General features: G+C 33.2%; 5 protein-coding genes across 8 annotated transcripts; 1 reads left to right on the top strand and 4 right to left on the bottom strand.

Annotated features, from left to right (window-relative positions):
- Nucleotides 1-530: 530 nt before the first annotated feature.
- On the bottom strand, nt 531-6,421 carry LOC106658190 (lysosomal alpha-glucosidase-like). The gene is made up of 17 exons (XM_014380033.2): nt 6,104-6,421; nt 5,725-5,841; nt 4,843-5,654; nt 4,620-4,777; nt 4,370-4,544; nt 4,214-4,304; nt 3,905-4,143; nt 3,728-3,832; nt 3,394-3,648; nt 3,042-3,247; nt 2,848-2,955; nt 2,595-2,772; nt 2,371-2,519; nt 2,218-2,302; nt 1,885-2,155; nt 1,612-1,808; nt 531-1,538 (listed from the first exon to the last, which is right to left on the bottom strand). The coding sequence occupies exons 1-17, from the start codon at nt 6,120-6,122 to the stop codon at nt 1,287-1,289; spliced, it is 3,417 nt and encodes a 1,138-aa protein (XP_014235519.2). The 5' UTR covers nt 6,123-6,421; the 3' UTR covers nt 531-1,286.
- Nucleotides 6,422-7,157: 736 nt separating this feature from the next.
- On the bottom strand, nt 7,158-9,447 carry LOC106658212 (cytosolic Fe-S cluster assembly factor NUBP1 homolog). The gene is made up of 7 exons (XM_014380069.2): nt 9,325-9,447; nt 8,724-8,965; nt 8,120-8,221; nt 7,957-8,047; nt 7,626-7,891; nt 7,356-7,542; nt 7,158-7,278 (listed from the first exon to the last, which is right to left on the bottom strand). The coding sequence occupies exons 1-7, from the start codon at nt 9,404-9,406 to the stop codon at nt 7,253-7,255; spliced, it is 996 nt and encodes a 331-aa protein (XP_014235555.1). The 5' UTR covers nt 9,407-9,447; the 3' UTR covers nt 7,158-7,252.
- LOC106658211 (tektin-3-like) lies at nt 8,328-12,163 on the top strand. Of its 3 annotated transcripts, none has more exons than XM_014380067.2 (8): nt 8,328-8,513; nt 9,598-9,755; nt 10,308-10,553; nt 10,634-10,866; nt 10,937-11,046; nt 11,112-11,260; nt 11,335-11,557; nt 11,626-12,163. In XM_014380067.2, the coding sequence occupies exons 1-8, from the start codon at nt 8,469-8,471 to the stop codon at nt 11,989-11,991; spliced, it is 1,530 nt and encodes a 509-aa protein (XP_014235553.1). In that variant the 5' UTR covers nt 8,328-8,468; the 3' UTR covers nt 11,992-12,163. The 3 variants fall into 3 exon arrangements, with proteins under 3 accessions (XP_014235553.1, XP_014235552.1, XP_014235554.1); XM_014380066.2 differs by having other exon boundaries at nt 8,329-8,513; nt 10,293-10,553; XM_014380068.2 differs by lacking the exons at nt 8,328-8,513; nt 9,598-9,755 and adding an exon at nt 9,807-10,215 and having other exon boundaries at nt 10,293-10,553.
- On the bottom strand, nt 10,462-13,419 carry LOC106658213 (cytochrome c oxidase assembly protein COX11, mitochondrial). 2 transcript variants are annotated; one of them, XM_014380070.2, is made up of 4 exons: nt 12,931-13,419; nt 12,444-12,761; nt 12,193-12,353; nt 10,462-10,537 (listed from the first exon to the last, which is right to left on the bottom strand). In XM_014380070.2, exons 1-3 carry the CDS (start codon nt 13,141-13,143, stop codon nt 12,201-12,203), a joined length of 684 nt encoding a protein of 227 aa, XP_014235556.1. In that variant the 5' UTR covers nt 13,144-13,419; the 3' UTR covers nt 10,462-10,537; nt 12,193-12,200. The 2 variants fall into 2 exon arrangements, with proteins under 2 accessions (XP_014235556.1, XP_023314995.1); XM_023459227.1 differs by lacking the exon at nt 10,462-10,537 and adding an exon at nt 11,914-11,992.
- Nucleotides 13,420-14,031: 612 nt separating this feature from the next.
- LOC106658184 (zinc finger protein 92-like) lies at nt 14,032-18,278 on the bottom strand. The gene is made up of 4 exons (XM_014380025.2): nt 18,265-18,278; nt 18,036-18,147; nt 17,358-17,965; nt 14,032-14,176 (listed from the first exon to the last, which is right to left on the bottom strand). The coding sequence occupies exons 1-4, from the start codon at nt 18,276-18,278 to the stop codon at nt 14,032-14,034; spliced, it is 879 nt and encodes a 292-aa protein (XP_014235511.2).
- Nucleotides 18,279-19,183: the final 905 nt, after the last annotated feature.

The raw sequence follows: 19,183 nt of genomic DNA, 5'->3' as shown, positions 1-19,183 counted from the left end.
TTCAGCGGTTTCATCTGCGAAATGGTAAAGCTGCGTTTGGTCTCAGTTATTTTAAAAGAAAGAATGTTTGAAAAAATGGTATACATAGTATATTGATTGTGAAAAATGATTTTTGCTTTGAGCAACATTCGTTTATTTTTATCAATACCAAAACCAATGTAAAGTTCAACATTTTTAAGTACATTTTATGAGATTTCTTTTCTATTAAATATTTAATGCTATCAAAAAAAGAAAAATAAATCCTGGTTCATTTGTATGTATTTGTATGTATATTTATGAAAGGTTAAGCTTTCAGTCTTTGTCAGAAAAAAAGGTAATTTCAACCACTTTTGAAATGGAACCATTTCTAATTTCTACCTTACCGATTGATATGATTTGCGAAATCTTTTCGAATTACAGCTGATAGAAAGTAATTATTGATTTTCGTTTAATTTAATTCTTTTAAAATAATTAAAATACAAAACTTTAAAAATAACAACTTCACAAATAGAGAAATAAGTGAATTGCAATAACTTGTGGTAAAATAAATATTCATATTCGTATCAAATTTTATTTATCATGCTTTTCAATACAAAAACATTTTTCATAGAATAAAAGCTTATCAAAACAACATTTATAAATGTTAATTAAAAAATATAATGCTTAACAAGTGCGCAATTTTATTGTCTGGAAGGTATTGAAATACCTAAACTCGCGAATAATTAGTACTTAAAGTACATGAAATTGTTAATTAATAAGTATAATGCTTAACAAGTGCACAATTTTACTGTCTAAAAGATATTTAAATACCTAAAATCGCGGGTATTTAGCACTACAAGTGCATAAAATTTGTTTAAAAATTTTTAGAGGGTCACTCTTACTGAATATATCAAAACACTTAATAAAAATACGTTGATGTCGCTTAAATGCATAAACACTCATATGTCTAAATGTACGTAACTAAGCTGCAACCAGACTAAACAAGATGCGTAAAACCGATGTTTTCAGTGTATAAAAACGTCAAAAATATTTTGGAAAAATCGGCGCTCCAGATCTAGTCTCATTGTAACTTTAATGAGAAGAATTGAGAGCTAACAAGACTGGATAAACTATATTATCACTCTGATATACAAAATAAGTAACAAAATATTATATAAATTGCTATGTGAGGTAACGTATGAAAAGTAACTATTTCAATGGTTTAAAATCTATAGTAAAACTTCAACAGTAGGGCAGGATATGCACAGCATATTATAGTTATCCAGCAATGATCGATCTCATCTTAATTTGAAAACTCTTAAAATCTATTACACTAATATCACGTGGTACTTATACGCCAATAAACTGATCAAACTCAGTCCAAAAACTTCAAAAATTGTAATACGATTGATTGAAGTACCTGAATGAACTGCATGTATAATATTTTCATTAGAAAGACTAGTTTTATGAATCTTTATTGGCACTGCTGTTGTTGGTTCGTGTGTTTCGATTTTTCTATCGCTCCATCTCAGAACAAACTTCTTCGAAAAGTCCACAAACAAATTATCAATTTCCAAAACCTGTAAAATTACGATAATTAAATTTTCATTCCCAGTTAAGTTAGTCTTGAATGATAAATGGTGTGAAACGTACTAATAATTCTTTGTCGTAGACAAACTTAACGTCATTTTCATTAAGGAATACTTGTTGCACAATTTTAGTAACTCCCATTATTGTGATTTTTCCCAGTTTCATTTTTCCACCGTAAGATCCTTCTACCGTATAACTTGTCAAAGTGTCGTCGGATACATTGAATGAGAACAATAAGTACTGTTTCTTTTCTATCGAATCTGAAAAGTCGTGAAAAATTTTAATAATTTCTTAAATATTAATTTATATTGATATTATTCGTTTGAAATAATTTACCTAAGCTGTCACCGTCGTCCCAATATAGTTCACCGGTGGCTCTTTCTCGTTCGTCTAAGGCAATAAACAATCCAAATGGTTTTTGACGGCTCAAAGTGGTGGTGGTACTTGGCTCTTGAACTGGAAGAATACATCCACCGCGCACCAATAAGGGAATCGTATCGATTGGTGCATCGAGGGTGTAATTTGAACCGATAGAATTAGAGTATTCTTTTGTATAAAAGTTATACCAAGGTCCTCTTGGTAGATACGTATTTACATATGTTTCGTTCTGGAAGAAATAAAATTTTCATATGTTTGAAAAATAAATTAATCTTTGATATAATTTATTACCTCTTTTAGTACTGGTACTATCAGCAAACAACTACCCCACAAAAATTCTGTATCGATGTCAAATGTATTAGGATCTTCTGGAAATCTACATTTCGATGGTTAGAAAAATTTATTGATAAGAAAATTTATTATTAATCCACAAAAAATACTTACTCAACAAACAAAGGTCGAGCAACTGTTTCTGCATACTTGTGAGCACGATAAAATAAGGTATACAAATACGGGAGAAGATAATAACGTGCATTCAAAGCTTTTTTGGAAGACATAACTACTAGTTGTCCCATTGATACAGGATCTTGTTCCTGAAATAATAAATATTGATATTAATCCTCGACTATTGATTGATTTCTCAATTAATGCAACAGTTGATTATTTACAGTTGTGTCATCTGAATTGTGGTTGCGAGAAAAAGGGTAAAATGCTCCCAACTGCATCCATCGGTTACAAAGAGCTTCAGTAGCATTACCATCAAAACCACAGATATCTGCTCCAACCATTGGTATTTGGAACAAGCTATATGCTAATATTTCTGGAATACTCATTCTCAAATCATGCCTGAAATTTAAAAATCAATAAGAGAAATTGTTGAATGATGAGTTTTTTTTTTTATGTTAAAAATTAGATATTTACCATGAAGAATAAATATCGCCAGTCCAATGTCCTGCGTAAGATCCATGACCTTCCCAAGTAGATCGAGAAATAATGAATGGTCTTTTATTTCTTATTTGTTTTAGCGCACTGGAAAATGAAATAGTTATCATAATGAAAAATAATTTCCTGTCCAGTAAAATAATTTTGTTCATTTCTCAAAATAAGATTCATACCTATTAACAACAATTGCTTGACTAGTTCCGTATACATTATGAAGATCATAGTGATATCCAAGATGTTGTCTGGCATTCATGCACAAAGTTTTTCTAGTTAATAGATTTCCAACAACATTAGGTAAATATGGAGGAGTATTGAGAGAATTATTGAAATCACAGCCATTTAAGTGACCATTGTAGAAATTTGATGGCTCGTTCATATCCTAAAAAAATGTTTTTTTGTTATACCAAGTACAATAAAAATTGAATAAAATGTAGAATATATCAATAGTTATTTTTACTCTTCATGCTATTTATGTCAACTATGAAGAATAGCCCTAAGTATTATGTAGATAAAAATAATACTCACTATCCATGCACCATCATATTCAAAATCCTTGTGCATATTGCTCATCATTTCAGAATAATATGCTGAAGTTTTTGGATGAGTAAAATCTGGCCATGTTGTAGAATTTAAATTCCATACTTTGCCTTTAAAAGGTACATTGTCATTTTCATCAATAACAAAAATACCTAATTTGACGCCTTCATCATAAGGAACATATCCACTTTCTTCTAGAGCAGATACTCCAGCATCAATTAATGGTATATAATGCATGCCAGCCTTTGAGTGAAATATATAGAAATATTTTATTCATCAAGTCCAAGTCATACATTTTTTTTACATGTTATATCTAACTTACGTCATGAATTTCTTTTACGAATTTTGGCAGGTCTTTGAATTTGATTTTATCATATGTAAAATCGTTGTTTTTATCCATATAATCTAAATCATTCCATTGAGTATCCTAAAACAAGATTGAATGAAATTAAAAATTGTATACATTTTTGAAAATAAAAACGTAATTAGAAATATTTACAAATGGAATTAATGCATCTCTTGTTCTTTTCCAAACAGATCGAGTCTCTTCCAAAGATTTGTAGCCGAATCTACACAAATGAAAGCCCAGAGACCAATAAGGAGGTAAAAATGGTTTACCAACAACTTGGGCATATTGTTTTAAAACATCAGCAGGAGTTGGGCCCATAAAAAAGTACATGTCAAATATTCCTCCAATACTTCTTATTGTAATAGCAGGAGTTGGTTGCAAAATGATATCTGTGAAAATTCAACCAATTTGAAGACATGTAATTTTTAAGTTATTTTTTATCAAAATTATTTTAATTACCCATTGCATTACTGTTCATGAATAACATGCCATGAGTTTTTCCTGATTTTTCAACAACCATATAAAATGGATGTGATCCATATAAATTAGCCTGAAAATAATTTTTATTAAGTGCCAAAATATGTTAAACAAAAAATGAAAAATGAAAATGATTACATTTTCTGTAGGTGGTTGATCAGCATTGAATAAAGTAAGTTTTTGCCAATTGGTATTTAATTTCAAGTTTGTTCGATGTTCTCCAAGTCCATAAATATTTGAAGATGGAAGTACAGAACTGATTTGTAAGAATTGATCAGCAAATATAAAACCGCCAAATCCAATAGAGTTGAAACTGAAAAATAAAATGATAATTTAGATACTTTATATAAAAGAAATGATTTAATTCTACAAAAAAATTAATTCTCACATAGTTTTTTGATCATTGCTTCTCATAACTTTGAATCCGGGTATATTTTCATCCATTTTAAATTCATACTGAGGATTGTTATTTTCTTTAGAGAATGGATGTGGATCTTCTCTTATAGGATAAGGTGGTTCATAGCGTTTATTAACAGGATCAAATATCTAAGAAATTTGGAAAGTTAAAATTATGTATAATATAATAATAAGAAAAAATTAACAGCACTTACTTTGACACGTAAAGTTGTATCATCCACCCCAAAACTTTCTATCTTAACTAGTGGCACATCATTTTTATAGAATGAATTTTTCTGCAATTTCAGAAATCCTGAGAAATCATTACCATCTTTGGTAAAGTTATCATATTTATATAAGGTCCAATTTTTTGGATAATAGCAATAAGGCACATCTAAAGGAACATTTTTTTCATAATTCAATTGGTGAAGAGGATTCCAACAGCATCCTCTGTCTGTACATGAGAGTTGAGATGCTCCATTTTCAGGATGACAGTCAAATCTCAAATTTAATGGAATATAATCACATTTAGCTCCATCTTCTTCTGCATAATCTTTCATAAGATCAGATTTGGAGAAAGAAAACATATCTTTTATTCGCTGTGCACCAAGTTCTGTTAGTACATTAATATTTTCAATTTTATCTTCCATTTGTCCTTGAAGTCGTTCTAATTGAGTGAGACTATGTTCAGCCGTGATATGAAAAGTATTCAGTTCCTCTCTCATTTCATCTTGTTGTTGTTTAGCTTCCTTAAAGTATTCGGTGCATTGTACCAGCACATAAACACTGAGTACAAAAATGACAAAAAAAGCAGCATATTTGATTGCCAAAAGTATAGGTGAAGCGTACTGTAAAAAACTCTTCATGTTAACTTTGAAACTGTTATCATCCGATAATACTGAATTTTGAGATGCCGATGAATTAACAGTATTTATCAATAGTGATTCTGAGCCTTCACCAGAGTTTGGTGTAAAATAGAAACTTGAATCTGCCATCTTTTTGGCACTCATTTTGTCAATCATTGAATCTGAAATATAAATTGCACGTTAAATTATTTTGCATGATAAGATTCATGAAGTAATCTAATGTTTACAAACTTTTATCAGGAAGTACTGGATTCGCTGGAGGTGTTGATGAGCCTTCACCACCAGAATTGGCTATCAGAAAGCTGGTATCCGCTGGCTTTTTGGCCCCCATGTTCTCGAAAAATAATTCTGAAATATAAATTTTACGTTCGTATTTTTTACGCGATCAGATTCACCAATCCACTCTACAGTGTTTACAAATACAGCGCGAGCAAGCTCAACGTAAACAAAAGACTCGACCGGTCTTTATTACAATCCAAACGCACTGTTTCAGCCTAAAGAAACTACTCGAGCGATATCAAACTTTTATGAGAACAAAAAACACTACTGGGAATCCCCTTCGAGATACGACGCTTGAACATTGCGATAATAATAATATGTCAATCATTACCTCTGGCGTTGTTATGCATGAAATGTCACGACTGCGCAACAGGTGATCATAACCGAACTTCAAAACACACACCGATGACTGAGGGGGATGCAACAACACCGGACTCAAATCGACACCACTTTTTCGAATTCAAGAGTTCGGAAGAGCCGCAAGTAAAATGCACCACACGAAACAATAATGGGAAAGCAGCTCAAAGCGAACTTTCGCCCGCTGCACCACCGCAGTCCATTTACAGAAATAGCTGTCGCGCGAAGTAGTAATAGCAAGAAATGCGGCTAACGCAGGCGACATTAATACACAACAGTCAACACACGCTACTCTCTGCCTGCCTGCTCCTGCCTGCCTATGTATGTATATATATGTGCGTGTTGCGATTTAGTTTCGTGGAAGCATGGAAGGGGAGAAATGCTGAAAAGTACTGCTAACAGCATGTGTTACCTATACATAGGTATATCTAATATCGGTTGCGTGTGTGCATTTGTGCAGTACATATATTAATATGTCAATGTAATACAGTATAGGATACGTGTTTGCACGATCTAATGATGTCGGCCGCGCGCTGCATAATGCTTACATACACACGCCGGTTTTCACTTTCTTCGATACAACTTGTGTCTTTCACCTTGCCAAGCAAAAAAAAAAAAAAAGACATCTAATGCTCGATTCATTTTGGGATCGAACACTTGAAAGACAAACATTGTATACCAAGTAATATAATTTTATGCACTTACGCCGTCAAAAGAATCTCAATGATGAAATGAATACATAAAGTTTCGCGAAGATGATACAGCTTTATCAGCAATGAGTAATTTTTTTTTATCGGACAACTTCGTTCGACGTTGCACTACATACCGTTGTTTTTATATCGAAAAAAAGTACGTGACTGAATTCTATTTTTAGTTGAGGCAGGATGCAATGCAATTTTGAGATAAAATTGAAAGCAAAGCGTGTAGTAAGATATTACTTACAGAGTAGAATATTTTACTGGCACTAATAGGAGATGTGAAGTTAAAAATAATTCAATTAGTTCTCCTCTTGTTAAATGATCAACAACATTTATTTACAACGGTTACTAAAAAAAAATAGTTCCATATAAAACATATTTATTACATTGAAACACATAAAAATATTCCTTTGATGTTAATATCATCACCCATCACATTTTTCTATGATTTCTGAAAAAAAATTTTTTTTGTCAATTACATTCAAATTTTGGTGAATTTCTAATAAAATAAATAAAAATAGTTATTACTGTTAACAAGGGAATGTAAAGCTTTCACTGTGGGAGATTCTGGAAATTCTTCCAAAATATTTTTTCCTTCATCGCAGCATCTAGCTAAATAAGGATCCAAAGGTAAAGATCCTAAAAATTCCACATTCAATTCCTCAGACATTTTTTTAGCTCCTCCAGTTAGTGCTGGGAATATTTCTGCAGAGTTCTGAAAATATGTAATTTTTTTATAATTAAATGAAATCTAGGTGCACTAAATCTAGCATTATTTTGATTTATTTTAAATAATACCTTGCATTTTGGGCAAACAAAAGAACTCATATTTTCAACGACGCCTAAAATAGGAATTTTCACTTTTCTGCAAAAGTCTATTTCCTTCCTTACGTCTAACAGCGCAACTTCTTGAGGTGTTGTAACTATAATTGCTCCAGTGATTCCAGCTTCTTTTAAATACGTTGTAGCAGATAGATGTTCATCAGAAGTTCCAGGTGGGGTATCCAGAATTAGATAATCTAATGTTCCCCAATCAACTTCTGATAAAAATTGTCTAATCATGCCTGAAATTGTACAAGTGCATTAGTTAAAATAAAGTATTATTTTAAAAACATCTTTTGAACTTTACCATTCTTTTTTGGACCTCTCCATATAACAGCATCATTGACATCATTTAATAAAAATCCTATTGACATTAGGGACAGATTTTCTTCTACAAACTGCAAGAAAAGTTAAATTGAGGACACTTTGAATGATTTGTCATGATTTATTTGTTATTTGCATGCGCTTACAACTGGTGACCATCCTGAGGCACTTTGATGTACTTGTTCACCAAGAGCTCCAAGGACTCTTGGTTGTGATGGGCCACAAATATCAATGTCTAAAACAGCTACCTGAAAAAGAATAATAAAATGAGTAACCTTGTATTCTATAAGACCTAGTTATTACTCTAAATTTAGTTTCATGGAAATGTATTTTGTGCATGACATGTTATATTGTTTGGTTGCATGTAGGTGGTACAGTAATCAATGAAAGTTTATGCAACATATATACATGAATGAGTGCAAGTGATGTTCCCTAGTGGATTAGTTTATTTCCCAACCTACTGTTAGTCTTTCAGCAGTCACATATCCATCCATCATGTATTTAGAAAATCATTTAGATATTTTAGGCTTGGGAAGAAGGGTAAGTAGGAAAAGTCCCATTGATAAATTTAATAATGTACTTGAGTTGATAAAAATTTTACACTTCATAAATATAGAAATTTTAAAAAAAAATCTTATCGTTTTTAAAAAAACAATAAAATTTATAAGAGATTTTGATCTATTTTTCAAAGATTTATTTAAAAACAAAAAAAACAGTTTTACAATTTAGAATCATGTAAAATATACTCACATTTCTATTAATATTTTCAGCAGCAAGACCTCTTGAAATAAGAGAAGTCACTGTACTTTTTCCTACACCACCTTTGCCCGATAGAATTAATACTTTATTTTTGACAGATGACAACCTTTCCTTGACTAATGCAATTCCAGGGTCAGGTAGTTTAGTTGCTCCTGACGAGCAAATGTTTTGATTTGGACAACCAGCACATGCTGATGCTTTGCCAGCATCTTGACTCTGTGTTCCTGGGCAATCTAAATTAAACAACAATTATGTTTAATTAATTAAAAACAAACTGTTCACATTGATATAATAATATGGATATGAATTTAAACTATTCCTAATCACTCAAATATAACAAAATTCTTAATAAATCCAAATGGACTTCAAAATCCACTAAAGTTGTAAAAAGCAATATTATGAAATTGACATTTGAATTCAAAATATAACCTAATGTTTAGACAATTTTGATAATATTGATACCACGCAAACTTAATCGATAATGAAAAATGACTCTAAGAATTCACGTTCATCAAAATATTGACTTAACAAGTTACGTTAATTTTAATTAAGAAAACTATCAAGAGTATCTTGAAAAAAAACAAACACTCACGTTCGGGAGCTTCTTGCGGTTTGTCAGCCATGTTGAAACTACTTGCGATTAAAAATCGTCTGCACGGCGTATCGACAGCCATTTAAATTTTTGAACTTATCAGTCTGCTTGATCTTTTGTTTTTTAAATGCAAACTCATTCTCTTTTTGGAAATATTTTTAAATCAATCGCTAAATAAAAAAAAACTCTTTACTTCAATGAAATTGATTTTACAGAATTTGAATTTTAATTATTTTAAAATTAATCATTTAACATTATATTATATTTTTTCAGCATTTTCATCACTGCAGAGCATTAGAGTCATCGTCATCGGCGCCCTGCATAAAATCGTTATTATCATCCTCATCGAGACTGGCGAACAGTTTGGCGAAAGCTCGGTCCCTCGCTTGGCGGCCGAAATTGGGCATCGACACCTGCGATCTGGTGCCTCTGTGAGTGCATATGCGATACATTAAATATTTTCGAAAAAATAATCCCACATCGTCGAGCACCAGAGGCGGCAATAAATTATCTAGGAGAACGACGTTATCGTGATCGATAAGCGTGTCATCGTCGTCGTCGTTGGTGGGCGCGGAGGGAGATTGATTTTTTGGGACAGCAAAGGAATGCCAGAGCTCGCTATATTGATCTAACATTTATCTCACCCCTTACCAACGCCGGTTTACCCGCTGTGCGCGAAATTCCTTCGGTCGGAGCATCCCACAATTGAGCTATTTAAAGACTAGAGTGAACACATTGCAGCGGAGTCAAATTATCTTTTGATCGTTTACTTTTCTTCATGAGACTTTAGATTTTTTATAGCGAATCGAAATTTTTAATGAATGAAAATCGATGAAATGACGGGTTAAATCGAATCGAAATTAGACAGAGACCAATATTTAAAACGCATTCGTAATTATATTTTACTAAAACAATAAATAAAGCTCCAACGTAAACGATTAAACGTCAAAACTTTACATATACAACAGGTATAATTCATACAGATCCTCGAAAGCATTGTCGAGCTATACGGTCGATCCGCTCTGCAGCATGACCACGCAGCCGTTGAAGTTTCCGAATCTCGTCGCGGGCCTGCCGAAGCATCCTCCGTACTCCTCGCAGACCTCGGCCCTGTGCTCGAGATTCACGCCCAACGAGTGGTTCCAGAAGCAAGTCAAGTTCTACAACGAAGCTGACTCGAATCGCTATTATTCCGAGAGGATGCGCAGCGACGCTGTAAAATTAATGAGGCGAGTTTATAGAGACACGATCGATTCGTCACATTGATTCATCGTTATTAAAGTTGTACGTTGAATTAATTTTGGGGCAGGGAGGCCGATCACAAGATCCAGCACACTCAGCACGACACCGGGCGCCGATTGGGCGAGAGAATCAGCGACGTGACGTTCTGGCGCAACGAGATCGCGTCCGAGCTGGAGAAGCAGGTGCAGGAGATCGACCGACTGCAGGACTGCCGTACGACGCTGGAGAAAGCCGTGCAGGACATCGAGAATCCGCTTCACGTAGCCGAGGAGTGCTTGTACCACAGAGAAGCGAGGAAAGGTACGATTCGAATTTATTTAAAATCGGTGAATTTTTAATGAAAAAAAAAAAAAAAATCATTGAATTCAAGGAATGGAACTGGTTCACGACGACCCCGAAAAGTCTCTGCTTCGCGAAGTTGAGCATTTGAAAAGTGGCGAAAGACGATTGGAACACTGTCTCGATAGAGTTAAGGATCAGGTAAGTTATGTAGTTTGCTAGTACTATTGAGTCTAATTAACGTCTACGAATCTGTCTTTCTACAGCTCCGAAATTGCAGAATTTCGCAGAATCAATTAGAGCTCGATCTTAAAAATAAGGAAAGTGCGCTTGGTATTGACCTTCACTGTTATCAAATCAATAATGCCAGTAGAGGTTTGCAGTACTATTCGGGAATTGAAAAATATGATCCTTGGTATTGATTGCTCTGTTCTAGAATGTTAAAAAATTATTTACCAGAGTAAATGTTCTTATTTATTATACTTATAGCATTTCGAAGCCTGATACATGGGCCGAAACAGCAAATAGGATCATTCAAAAGTCGCAATCAGAGAGAACTAAATCATGCCAACTTAGAGCAGAAGCAGAGACTTTGATCAATCGTGTGGCTCAGGAAATGTGGGATGCTTGGAACAGTAGTAATAATGCTCTTTCGCGAAGGTGTTCAGAGTTATTGGAAGCAAAAAGTAAACTGCAGCAACATTTGCATAAGGTAAATAGCACAAAACTAATTCACAACATTAGAAAAAAGACTAAGATGTACATAATTAAATCTTGAAGGTACAACAAGAAATTTTTGACGTCGAAAAGAATTTAGAATTAATGCGCAAAGCTATAGCAGATAAGAGCTATGCATTAAAAGTAGCTCACACTAGATTAGAAGCAAGAACACATCGTCCTGATATAGAATTATGCAGGGATTATGCATACACGAGTCTCCAGAAAGAAATTGATGGCATATATAATCAGGTTGAAAAGATGCATAGAGCTTTAAAAGATATGGAGTGTCAACATCAGCGGTTACTAAGAACTCGCAATGCTCTTGAGCACGATTTGGCTTTGAAAATTGATGCATTATACATTGATAAAGACAAAGTTTGTGGATTGAGACGAGCATACCCAGTGAATGCCATGTTTCGGTTTTAATCTGTATACAAATTAGAGCACATTCAATATTTACTGTTGAATTTTAAAGAAAATTACAAATTTTAATATAGTTAATTATAATTATAGTAGTCAAATAAATACCAAAGTTTTAAAGCTTGTACTTGAAAAACACTCAAACCTTAAGTAATACAAAAACTATAAAAATAATTTATATTATAAAACTTAAATTATTTATATTACCTATAGAGTTAGTGGACTTTTTTAATATAACTTGGTATTGGTAATTTTGTTCCTTCTTTAGCTTCAAAAAATGTATAAGATAGAACAATTTCATCAACAAATTCCATTTTAGGATCTTCAGTGAATTCTGGATCAATGAAGAAAAATACAGGCATATCCACCTTAATAAAAAATAAAAAAGTATTACAATTACCAAATCATTTTTCTTCACAATATTGAATTCTAATTACATCAAAATCATTATACGTTACCTGTTCATGGGGTGCAAGCATTTGTTCTTCGAAACAAAAGCACTGAATTTTATTGAAATAAGGACCAGCTTCGAACGGTACTATATTATAAGTAGATACTCCACTAATTTGTACATCTGTTGGATTAGTTGCAGTGTAAAATGCCAGAGCAGTTTCACCGGGCACTAACTTAATTTCTTTTTGCTGTGGTTGAAAGTTCCACGCCATTTGAGCTGCAGTATCAGCTGTAAACTTTATTTTTAGTACTCTTTCTTTGACAGGTTTCATTTCTGCAACTTTGGATGTATCATGTCCTGTTGTTCCACCATAAGCAAACGCCTGCATGACAAAATAGAGGATCTAGTTTTAGTATTCAATCATATAATAAGATTCAGCACTGATTAATGAGCTATAAGGTTAACTCAAGTAATTTTCGTTTGTTTTCATTCAAATATTTGGTCATGTCAATTTGGATAATAAAGAAGTATTTTTAACATAAAAATTATACCTGACAGAACAGTCTATACAGTGGTACAGCAGCGTATGTCAATCCAAGGGCCAAAATACCAGCAGCCGTAACATAATTAAAGGTAGACCTTATTCTCTTCTTTCGTTCAAGATCTTCATTATTGGGAATTTTGCTATGGATATTTCTTTGCAAGTTATGTCTAATTTGTCTTGCATAATGACTAGAAGCCCATGCACATGTTTTGTACAACATTGTATATTGTGCAAACAAATGTAATAAACGAGTAATGTATACACAAATGCACAATACAGCAATCGCCCTCTATACAATGTCAATTATATGTAATAACCGTTCACCACTCAGAAATCATGTCAAAAACATTACAATCTCGACTTTACTTCATCATCAAAGTTTCATTAAGATTGCAACGAGTAAGAGTTTATATTAAAAACATACTTGTTCAAACGTCGCGAATACTACGTTGTGTTGCATAAAAAATCGAAGGAGGCCGGCCACCGGCCACATGCAACTTTGACATTATGCAATCAAGCAGCCCAGCACGTTGTCATACGTCGGTAAGTACGCTTTCGCGCAAAGTTTAGAGTATTAAAAAAATCCGTATCCTCAGCCCAAAAATCAAAATTTCGATTTAGTTTTCTGAAACTTCTAGTCAATATTTTTTTAAAAGGCTCTACGGCAACCTTCATCTTGATGTTTTTAAGGTCGCCATAGGGCCTTTTAGAGAAATATTGACTAGAAGTTTCAGAAAACTAAATCGAAATTTTGATTTTTAGGCTGACATACGGATTTTCTTAAGGGTTCCTCTATACACACCCGGTCGGTAACTATATTTGCGTATTTTGTACTCATTTTTTTCATTTAGTATACAACCTATGGTCTTGAAATTTTTTGGGAGTGATAACGAAACTAATACAAATGTGCCTATGAAGCTATTTTTTCATATAAACATTGTAAAAATTTTTTTTTTCAATTATCTGAAAAAATAGCTTCATAGGTACATTTGTATTAGTTTCGTTATCACTCCCAAAAAATTTCATGACCATAGGTTGTATACTAAATGAAAAAAATGGGTACAAAATACGCGAATATAGTTACCGACCGAGTGTGTATAGAGGACCCTTAAGGTGGTCTGTACCTCACATTTTTAATAGGAGATCTGGACCCCACGTTTTTATCGACCGAGACACCAAAGTTTCTTTTATTTTTAACTTTTTCTGTAATTCGAATTTCGACGAATGGCTTTGTGGCGACCTTCATTTTGTCGCTAAGAATAAGCAGTTAAAATTGCAGCCAATACCATCGAGTAAATTTCCTGGAAAACTGGATTAAAATTTTTGATCAAGCCATAGATCCAAAGACAGGATCAAAAATTTTAATCCAGTTTTCCAGGAAATTTTTTCGATGGAATGGGCTGCAAATTTAACTGCTTATTCTTAGCGACAAAATGAAGGTCGCCACAAAGCGTCGAAATTCGAATTACAGAATAAGTTAAAAATAAAAGAAACTTTGGTGCCTCGGTCGATAAAAACGTGGGGTCCAGATCTCCTTAACTGAACTGTGTTTGATTTTTTTGAATTTATGTTAACTAGTACTAAAATTTAATTGTCCGTAGTGTGTGATTTAATAAAGTTAAAAATTAAACATTCATTTTAGAAAAAATAAATTATCATCTTTAAAAATACAGATTCAATGTTGGAATTCATTTATACCTTATATTTAATTATCTAATGTTATCAATTGAAAAGTTTTGAAATAACTTACTTGTTTACTTTCTCATTGTGTAAAAGTACTATAAAGGTCAAAAAATACTCTATTCACACAATTTCATTTTGTAAGTAGATTGATCTTGAAAAATGTTTGCACTCAATTCCAAATCATGCGATCAGCACCATTGCTTTTCAAATGTACATTAAAATTGACTGATGGGTTACAATTGCTCGTTGAGTTTCATCTTATCTGCTACTGGAAAACCATTTGTTTAAACAACTAAAAATGGATACTTTTAAGCAAAGCTTTATTTTAAGCAATGATCCAAAAACAATATAACAATATGGATGTTGTGCAACTTTTTGAATGATATTCAATAAAAACACAATCTATGCTTGAAATTATCCAGTCATAATACACTGGTTTCACTTCTAAAATATTTTAATCACATTAAACATGATCCATTAAATCACTTCAACATCTCAATAGTTCTAAACGAATGCTTGTATTTGTAATAAGAAAACAGTTTGTTAAAAATCCTTTTACAATGTATTTATACAATAAATAACATTCTGCCCTTTCTTTGTTTGTTTGTTTTAATTAAAAATTAAAAACTAACGAGTTATTCAAAAGTTGTTTATCAACGCATGTGTCAGTACAATAAGAAATAGCCACCATGAGTTTAAATGCAATTCCCGATTGATTCAAGATCAGTTAAATATCGAATGATTATAGCTCATAATTTTTATCAAGAAAAACGACACGATAATCAAGACACATTTTCAAGCACAAGACAGCGAACGAATCTTCAAGGTAGAGCAACGACATATCGAGGGATGCGGTGATCCAGAAAATATCGATACGTATTACTCGCACCCCAACTCGCACATACAGCGCTGAGAGTTACGGTTATCAAGTATCACGATTCGGGCGTGTATATGTCCGGGGTAAATAAGCAGCCGAGGAAATGGCATAATCAAAACAACGCCCTCAGCGTCGGCAACTTAATGACTTGGCGGAGCAATGGTGGTGATGGTGCTGGTGTGGCTGGTGCCTGCCGGATACGGGCTGCTCTCGGGCTCATAAATGCAATTACCGTCCGGGAAAATTAGTCTAAGGTGTCGTCGTCGCGGCCTCGTCAGCAGCAGGCACCAACAGCAGCTATACGTGTACAGCACACGGCACGGGGATGTATACCACGATAGAGCTCGGTGCGGTGCATCTTTGGCAAGTGCGTCCGGGGCGACCCGATGTTCTTGTGATATACACTCGCTTACCGTTTCCTGTTGCCCAGTTTGCAGGCGTGTGTAGTATGTATGTGTGTGTGTGTGTGTGTGTGTGTGTGTGCACGCGCAAACGACAAACGAAGCTCGAAATAATTACTATAGGTGTCCCGCGGGCTTCACACGCGTGTCTCTCGCTGTCACGCTGCTGATGTGTTATATATCTGTGGGACTTTTGCTATAGTACCCATGTGCGAATGCAGTTCAAAAGAGCTTTTACTTTGACGCGAGCGAGCGACCAAGATTCAATTCCTCTTTCATTAACGCGCGCTCGAGTGTCTTCAAGATAGTACGCGTCGGCTAACTAGTTATATAGGTACATATATAGGTACATACCATCGTGCGAAACTTGAAAATCTATATTATATATCCACCTGCAGCAGCTGCCGATGCTGAGCGCGAAAAGGATTCCATATAAATTCTCGCGAACTTTGTGCTGGAAACGTGTTTGCGAAATATTGTACTCGAATACGCGATACGATCTGTCAAACGTATATATAGTTTTTCAAACTCGTGTTTACCTTTTTACATCTAATGCTTAGATTTAAGAATATTAAAGAACGTGTATTTAGAAAAAATAAATTGCCTTTGACATTGCTGATGGGGAGAAAAAGCGATTGGATCCTTGTTTTGAAAATCTATGGATAAATCATCTAATTAAGTATTTATTTCATTAAGCAATATGGAAAACTATGTTTTTCCAAAAAATTATGTACGTTATATCTTTGATTGAGTGTTTAATAGAGAGTAAGAACAAGATGATGTAGGGCTTGAATATGTGCAATACCTATGGATTTGAAATCAATGGGAAAGCATGTTTTTAACGTTATTATATCTTTTATTATAAAACTTTAAAATACATTGTTTGGTCATATATTCATTAAAATAATCGTTATGATGCATTCATATTATATGGCATATTTTGCTAACAGTAAAAAATATATAATATAATTGTAACATTTATATTATACATTATGTATACTTTTAGCTTTATAAAAGTCATACTTTATAAATATCCCATACGCATAAAACAAATGTACCAACACTCAAGTCTCATCGACACTTATTCTAAAATGTTATTATTTGTTTTTATTTTTATTTTGCTTGGGTAACTTATTTTTTTGATGTTTAGTTTTAATGTGTCTCTGAAGCCATCCATATGCCTTAAATGATCTATGACAAATTTCACAATAACGAATTTGTCTCTCTTCTGCATGTACTGTTGAGATGTGCCTTTGAAGTTGATCTTTGTCGCCATAAGATTTTTGACAATCATGACACTTGAAATCTCTTAAGCGTAAATGCACTGCCATTATATGCCTTTGGATTTTATTTTTAGTTGCAAAACCCTTTTGACATAAGTCACAATCATAACGTTTAATACCCAAATGAGATATTACAGTATGCTTTTTTAACTCATTTTCTGTTACATATGCTTTTCCACATATATCGCACCTATGAGTTTTATCAGTGTGCATGAGTTTCCAGTGTCTATTACGGGCTTGACTGAATGTAAAAGTACTTGGACATTTCTTACATTTGTAAGCTTTAATGCACTGATGAACTGCGTTAATATGATCTCTGAGGATATGTTTAAAAGTAAATGCGGCTGGGCACTTATCACATTTGTAATCTTTCTTTTTTTTATGAACCATTAAAATATGACTTTGTAAGTTAGACCTTTGACCAAAATCCTTCTGACAATGTTTACATTTATAAAGCTTAACATTACGATGTATAATCTTATGAACTTTGTCTTTTTTCTGAATTTTGTTTTCTACGTTCAAAATGGATTGACAACTTTGATACTCAGTTTTGTGAATACTTGTCGATGAAGGCTTTTGTTCAAGTTTAAAATCACTGCACTCAAAATCTATAATTATATTTCTGTCTACGTCATTGCTCTGATTTTCATTTTCCACTTGCACAGTAGGTAGGAAAATTTGACGTTCAGTTTTGTAATCGGTTATTGATAAAGGCTTGAGATCAGGTTTGACGTCTTTGCACTCAAAATCTATGAAAATTCTTTCATCTATGTTTCCACTCTTTTTCTCGTGTTTTGCCTAAAATAAAAATTGTGTGATATTTTCTAATAGTCGATCAACAGAACATAATTTAAATCATTTAACTCACCGATAATTCATGGAACAGAAAAGCTTCAACATTTTCGGCTTCACAAGAGTCCCCCGAATCGCATTGATCGTCGTTCACATCGGGCCAGTTATCACTCGGCTCTTCCTTCACTCTGAAAAATAAATAAGTGTGATGAATCGATCGCTTCAAATAGTCCGGACGCTGCTGACATTTGAGTGAACTTGCGAGTTCACTAAAACCCGGACTAAAACAACAAAAAAAGTAATACCTGATTGGGTCCATTCCGCTTGCCATCACTCGCTCGATTGTTTGTAATTTAACTGTTAAATATTCACGACAATATTCTTTGAGAAAATACACGAGGTTGAAACCACGAGTAACTAACACTTTTCGGAAACACTTTCTCACTGGTAAATTCAAATTCTCACTGACGATTGAACGCCCCACGTGCTCGTGAGATTATCGAATAATTTTGACTTTCTGTTGACAATTAACAGCGCAGGCGCTCGTATACAGAGTCGGCTCGCGTCAGGCATCGTCATCAGTGTCAGCTAATCAGAGGTCATTTTACACGGCTCCACTTTTCGGCCGTTATCTTTTTTATAAGTTATTATAAGTTATTAAAAAAAAAAAAATAATAAAATAAGTAATAAAAAAAATATAAAAATGAATAAAATGAAAAAAAGAGAAAGAGATTAAGATTATTACTTTTACTTTCGAAAAATATCGTATGAAGTCGTTTTGTTCGTCAGCTCATTGGTCGACGAGTAACATCTCTTCGTTTCATGATTGGTTGACATTTTTGGTCATATTTTCCCGTCATTTTTGGTGCGAAAATTAAATGCAGCGTTAGTTTAAAAATTTAAATATTTACAAATTCATTTATTATTTCAAATTCTCAAATTTCCTAATTGAATTGTTGTAATTTTTATTTAATAATTATTTAATAAAAAAATAACCATCATACGTTCAAACTTTATCAAAAAAAAAAAAAAATTATATTAATAAATAAATAACACATTCGTTTAAAGTCTTTTCCATTCCTAGAATTGATATGGAGCTAGCATAACTTTTGAATAGAGGAACAAATCTAGATTGGGTCAAGTTACTTTAGTAGGTAATATTTGACGCAAGAGGCGTTGAAAATTAATTTTTTCAATAAACCTATTTTGTCGTAAAAGTACTTT

The sequence above is a fragment of the Trichogramma pretiosum genome, unplaced genomic scaffold (assembly GCF_000599845.2).
Source record: "Trichogramma pretiosum strain Unisexual culture from Peru unplaced genomic scaffold, Tpre_2.0 scaffold58, whole genome shotgun sequence".
Classification (NCBI taxonomy): Eukaryota; Metazoa; Arthropoda; class Insecta; order Hymenoptera; family Trichogrammatidae; genus Trichogramma; species Trichogramma pretiosum.
The sequence above is the reverse complement of the archived record's forward strand: the minus strand, read 5'-3'. Positions and strand labels throughout refer to the sequence as shown.

What these genes read in the sequence shown, in the direction of transcription:
- LOC106658212 (XM_014380069.2), bottom strand. Translation starts at nt 9,406, where the DNA reads ATGGCTGTCGATACGCCGTGCAGACGATTTTTAATCGCAAGTAGTTTC. An exon ending in CCTCAGGATGGTCACCAGTT is followed by an intron (nt 8,048 to 8,119) that starts GTAAGCGCATGC and finishes CTTTTCTTGCAG; the next exon opens with TTTGTAGAAGAAAATCTGTC. An exon ending in GAGAGGTCCAAAAAAGAATG is followed by an intron (nt 7,892 to 7,956) that starts GTAAAGTTCAAA and finishes GTACAATTTCAG; the next exon opens with GCATGATTAGACAATTTTTA.
- LOC106658184 (XM_014380025.2), bottom strand. An exon ending in TTCTGTTCCATGAATTATCG is followed by an intron (nt 17,966 to 18,035) that starts GTGAGTTAAATG and finishes TTTTTATTTTAG; the next exon opens with GCAAAACACGAGAAAAAGAG. An exon ending in CACACTGATAAAACTCATAG is followed by an intron (nt 14,177 to 17,357) that starts GTGCGATATATG and finishes GCTTATTCTTAG; the next exon opens with CGACAAAATGAAGGTCGCCA.
- LOC106658190 (XM_014380033.2), bottom strand. An exon ending in AGCAATGATCAAAAAACTAT is followed by an intron (nt 4,545 to 4,619) that starts GTGAGAATTAAT and finishes TTTATTTTTCAG; the next exon opens with TTTCAACTCTATTGGATTTG. An exon ending in TAGTACCAGTACTAAAAGAG is followed by an intron (nt 2,156 to 2,217) that starts GTAATAAATTAT and finishes TATTTCTTCCAG; the next exon opens with AACGAAACATATGTAAATAC.
- LOC106658213 (XM_014380070.2), bottom strand. Translation starts at nt 13,143, where the DNA reads ATGTTGTACAAAACATGTGCATGGGCTTCTAGTCATTATGCAAGACAA. An exon ending in TGTATAGACTGTTCTGTCAG is followed by an intron (nt 12,762 to 12,930) that starts GTATAATTTTTA and finishes TTTGTCATGCAG; the next exon opens with GCGTTTGCTTATGGTGGAAC. An exon ending in TGCTTGCACCCCATGAACAG is followed by an intron (nt 12,354 to 12,443) that starts GTAACGTATAAT and finishes TTTTTTATTAAG; the next exon opens with GTGGATATGCCTGTATTTTT.
- LOC106658211 (XM_014380066.2), top strand. Translation starts at nt 8,469, where the DNA reads ATGTATTTAGAAAATCATTTAGATATTTTAGGCTTGGGAAGAAGG. An exon ending in ACCTGCGATCTGGTGCCTCT is followed by an intron (nt 9,756 to 10,292) that starts GTGAGTGCATAT and finishes CATATACAACAG; the next exon opens with GTATAATTCATACAGATCCT. An exon ending in CCACAGAGAAGCGAGGAAAG is followed by an intron (nt 10,867 to 10,936) that starts GTACGATTCGAA and finishes ATTGAATTCAAG; the next exon opens with GAATGGAACTGGTTCACGAC.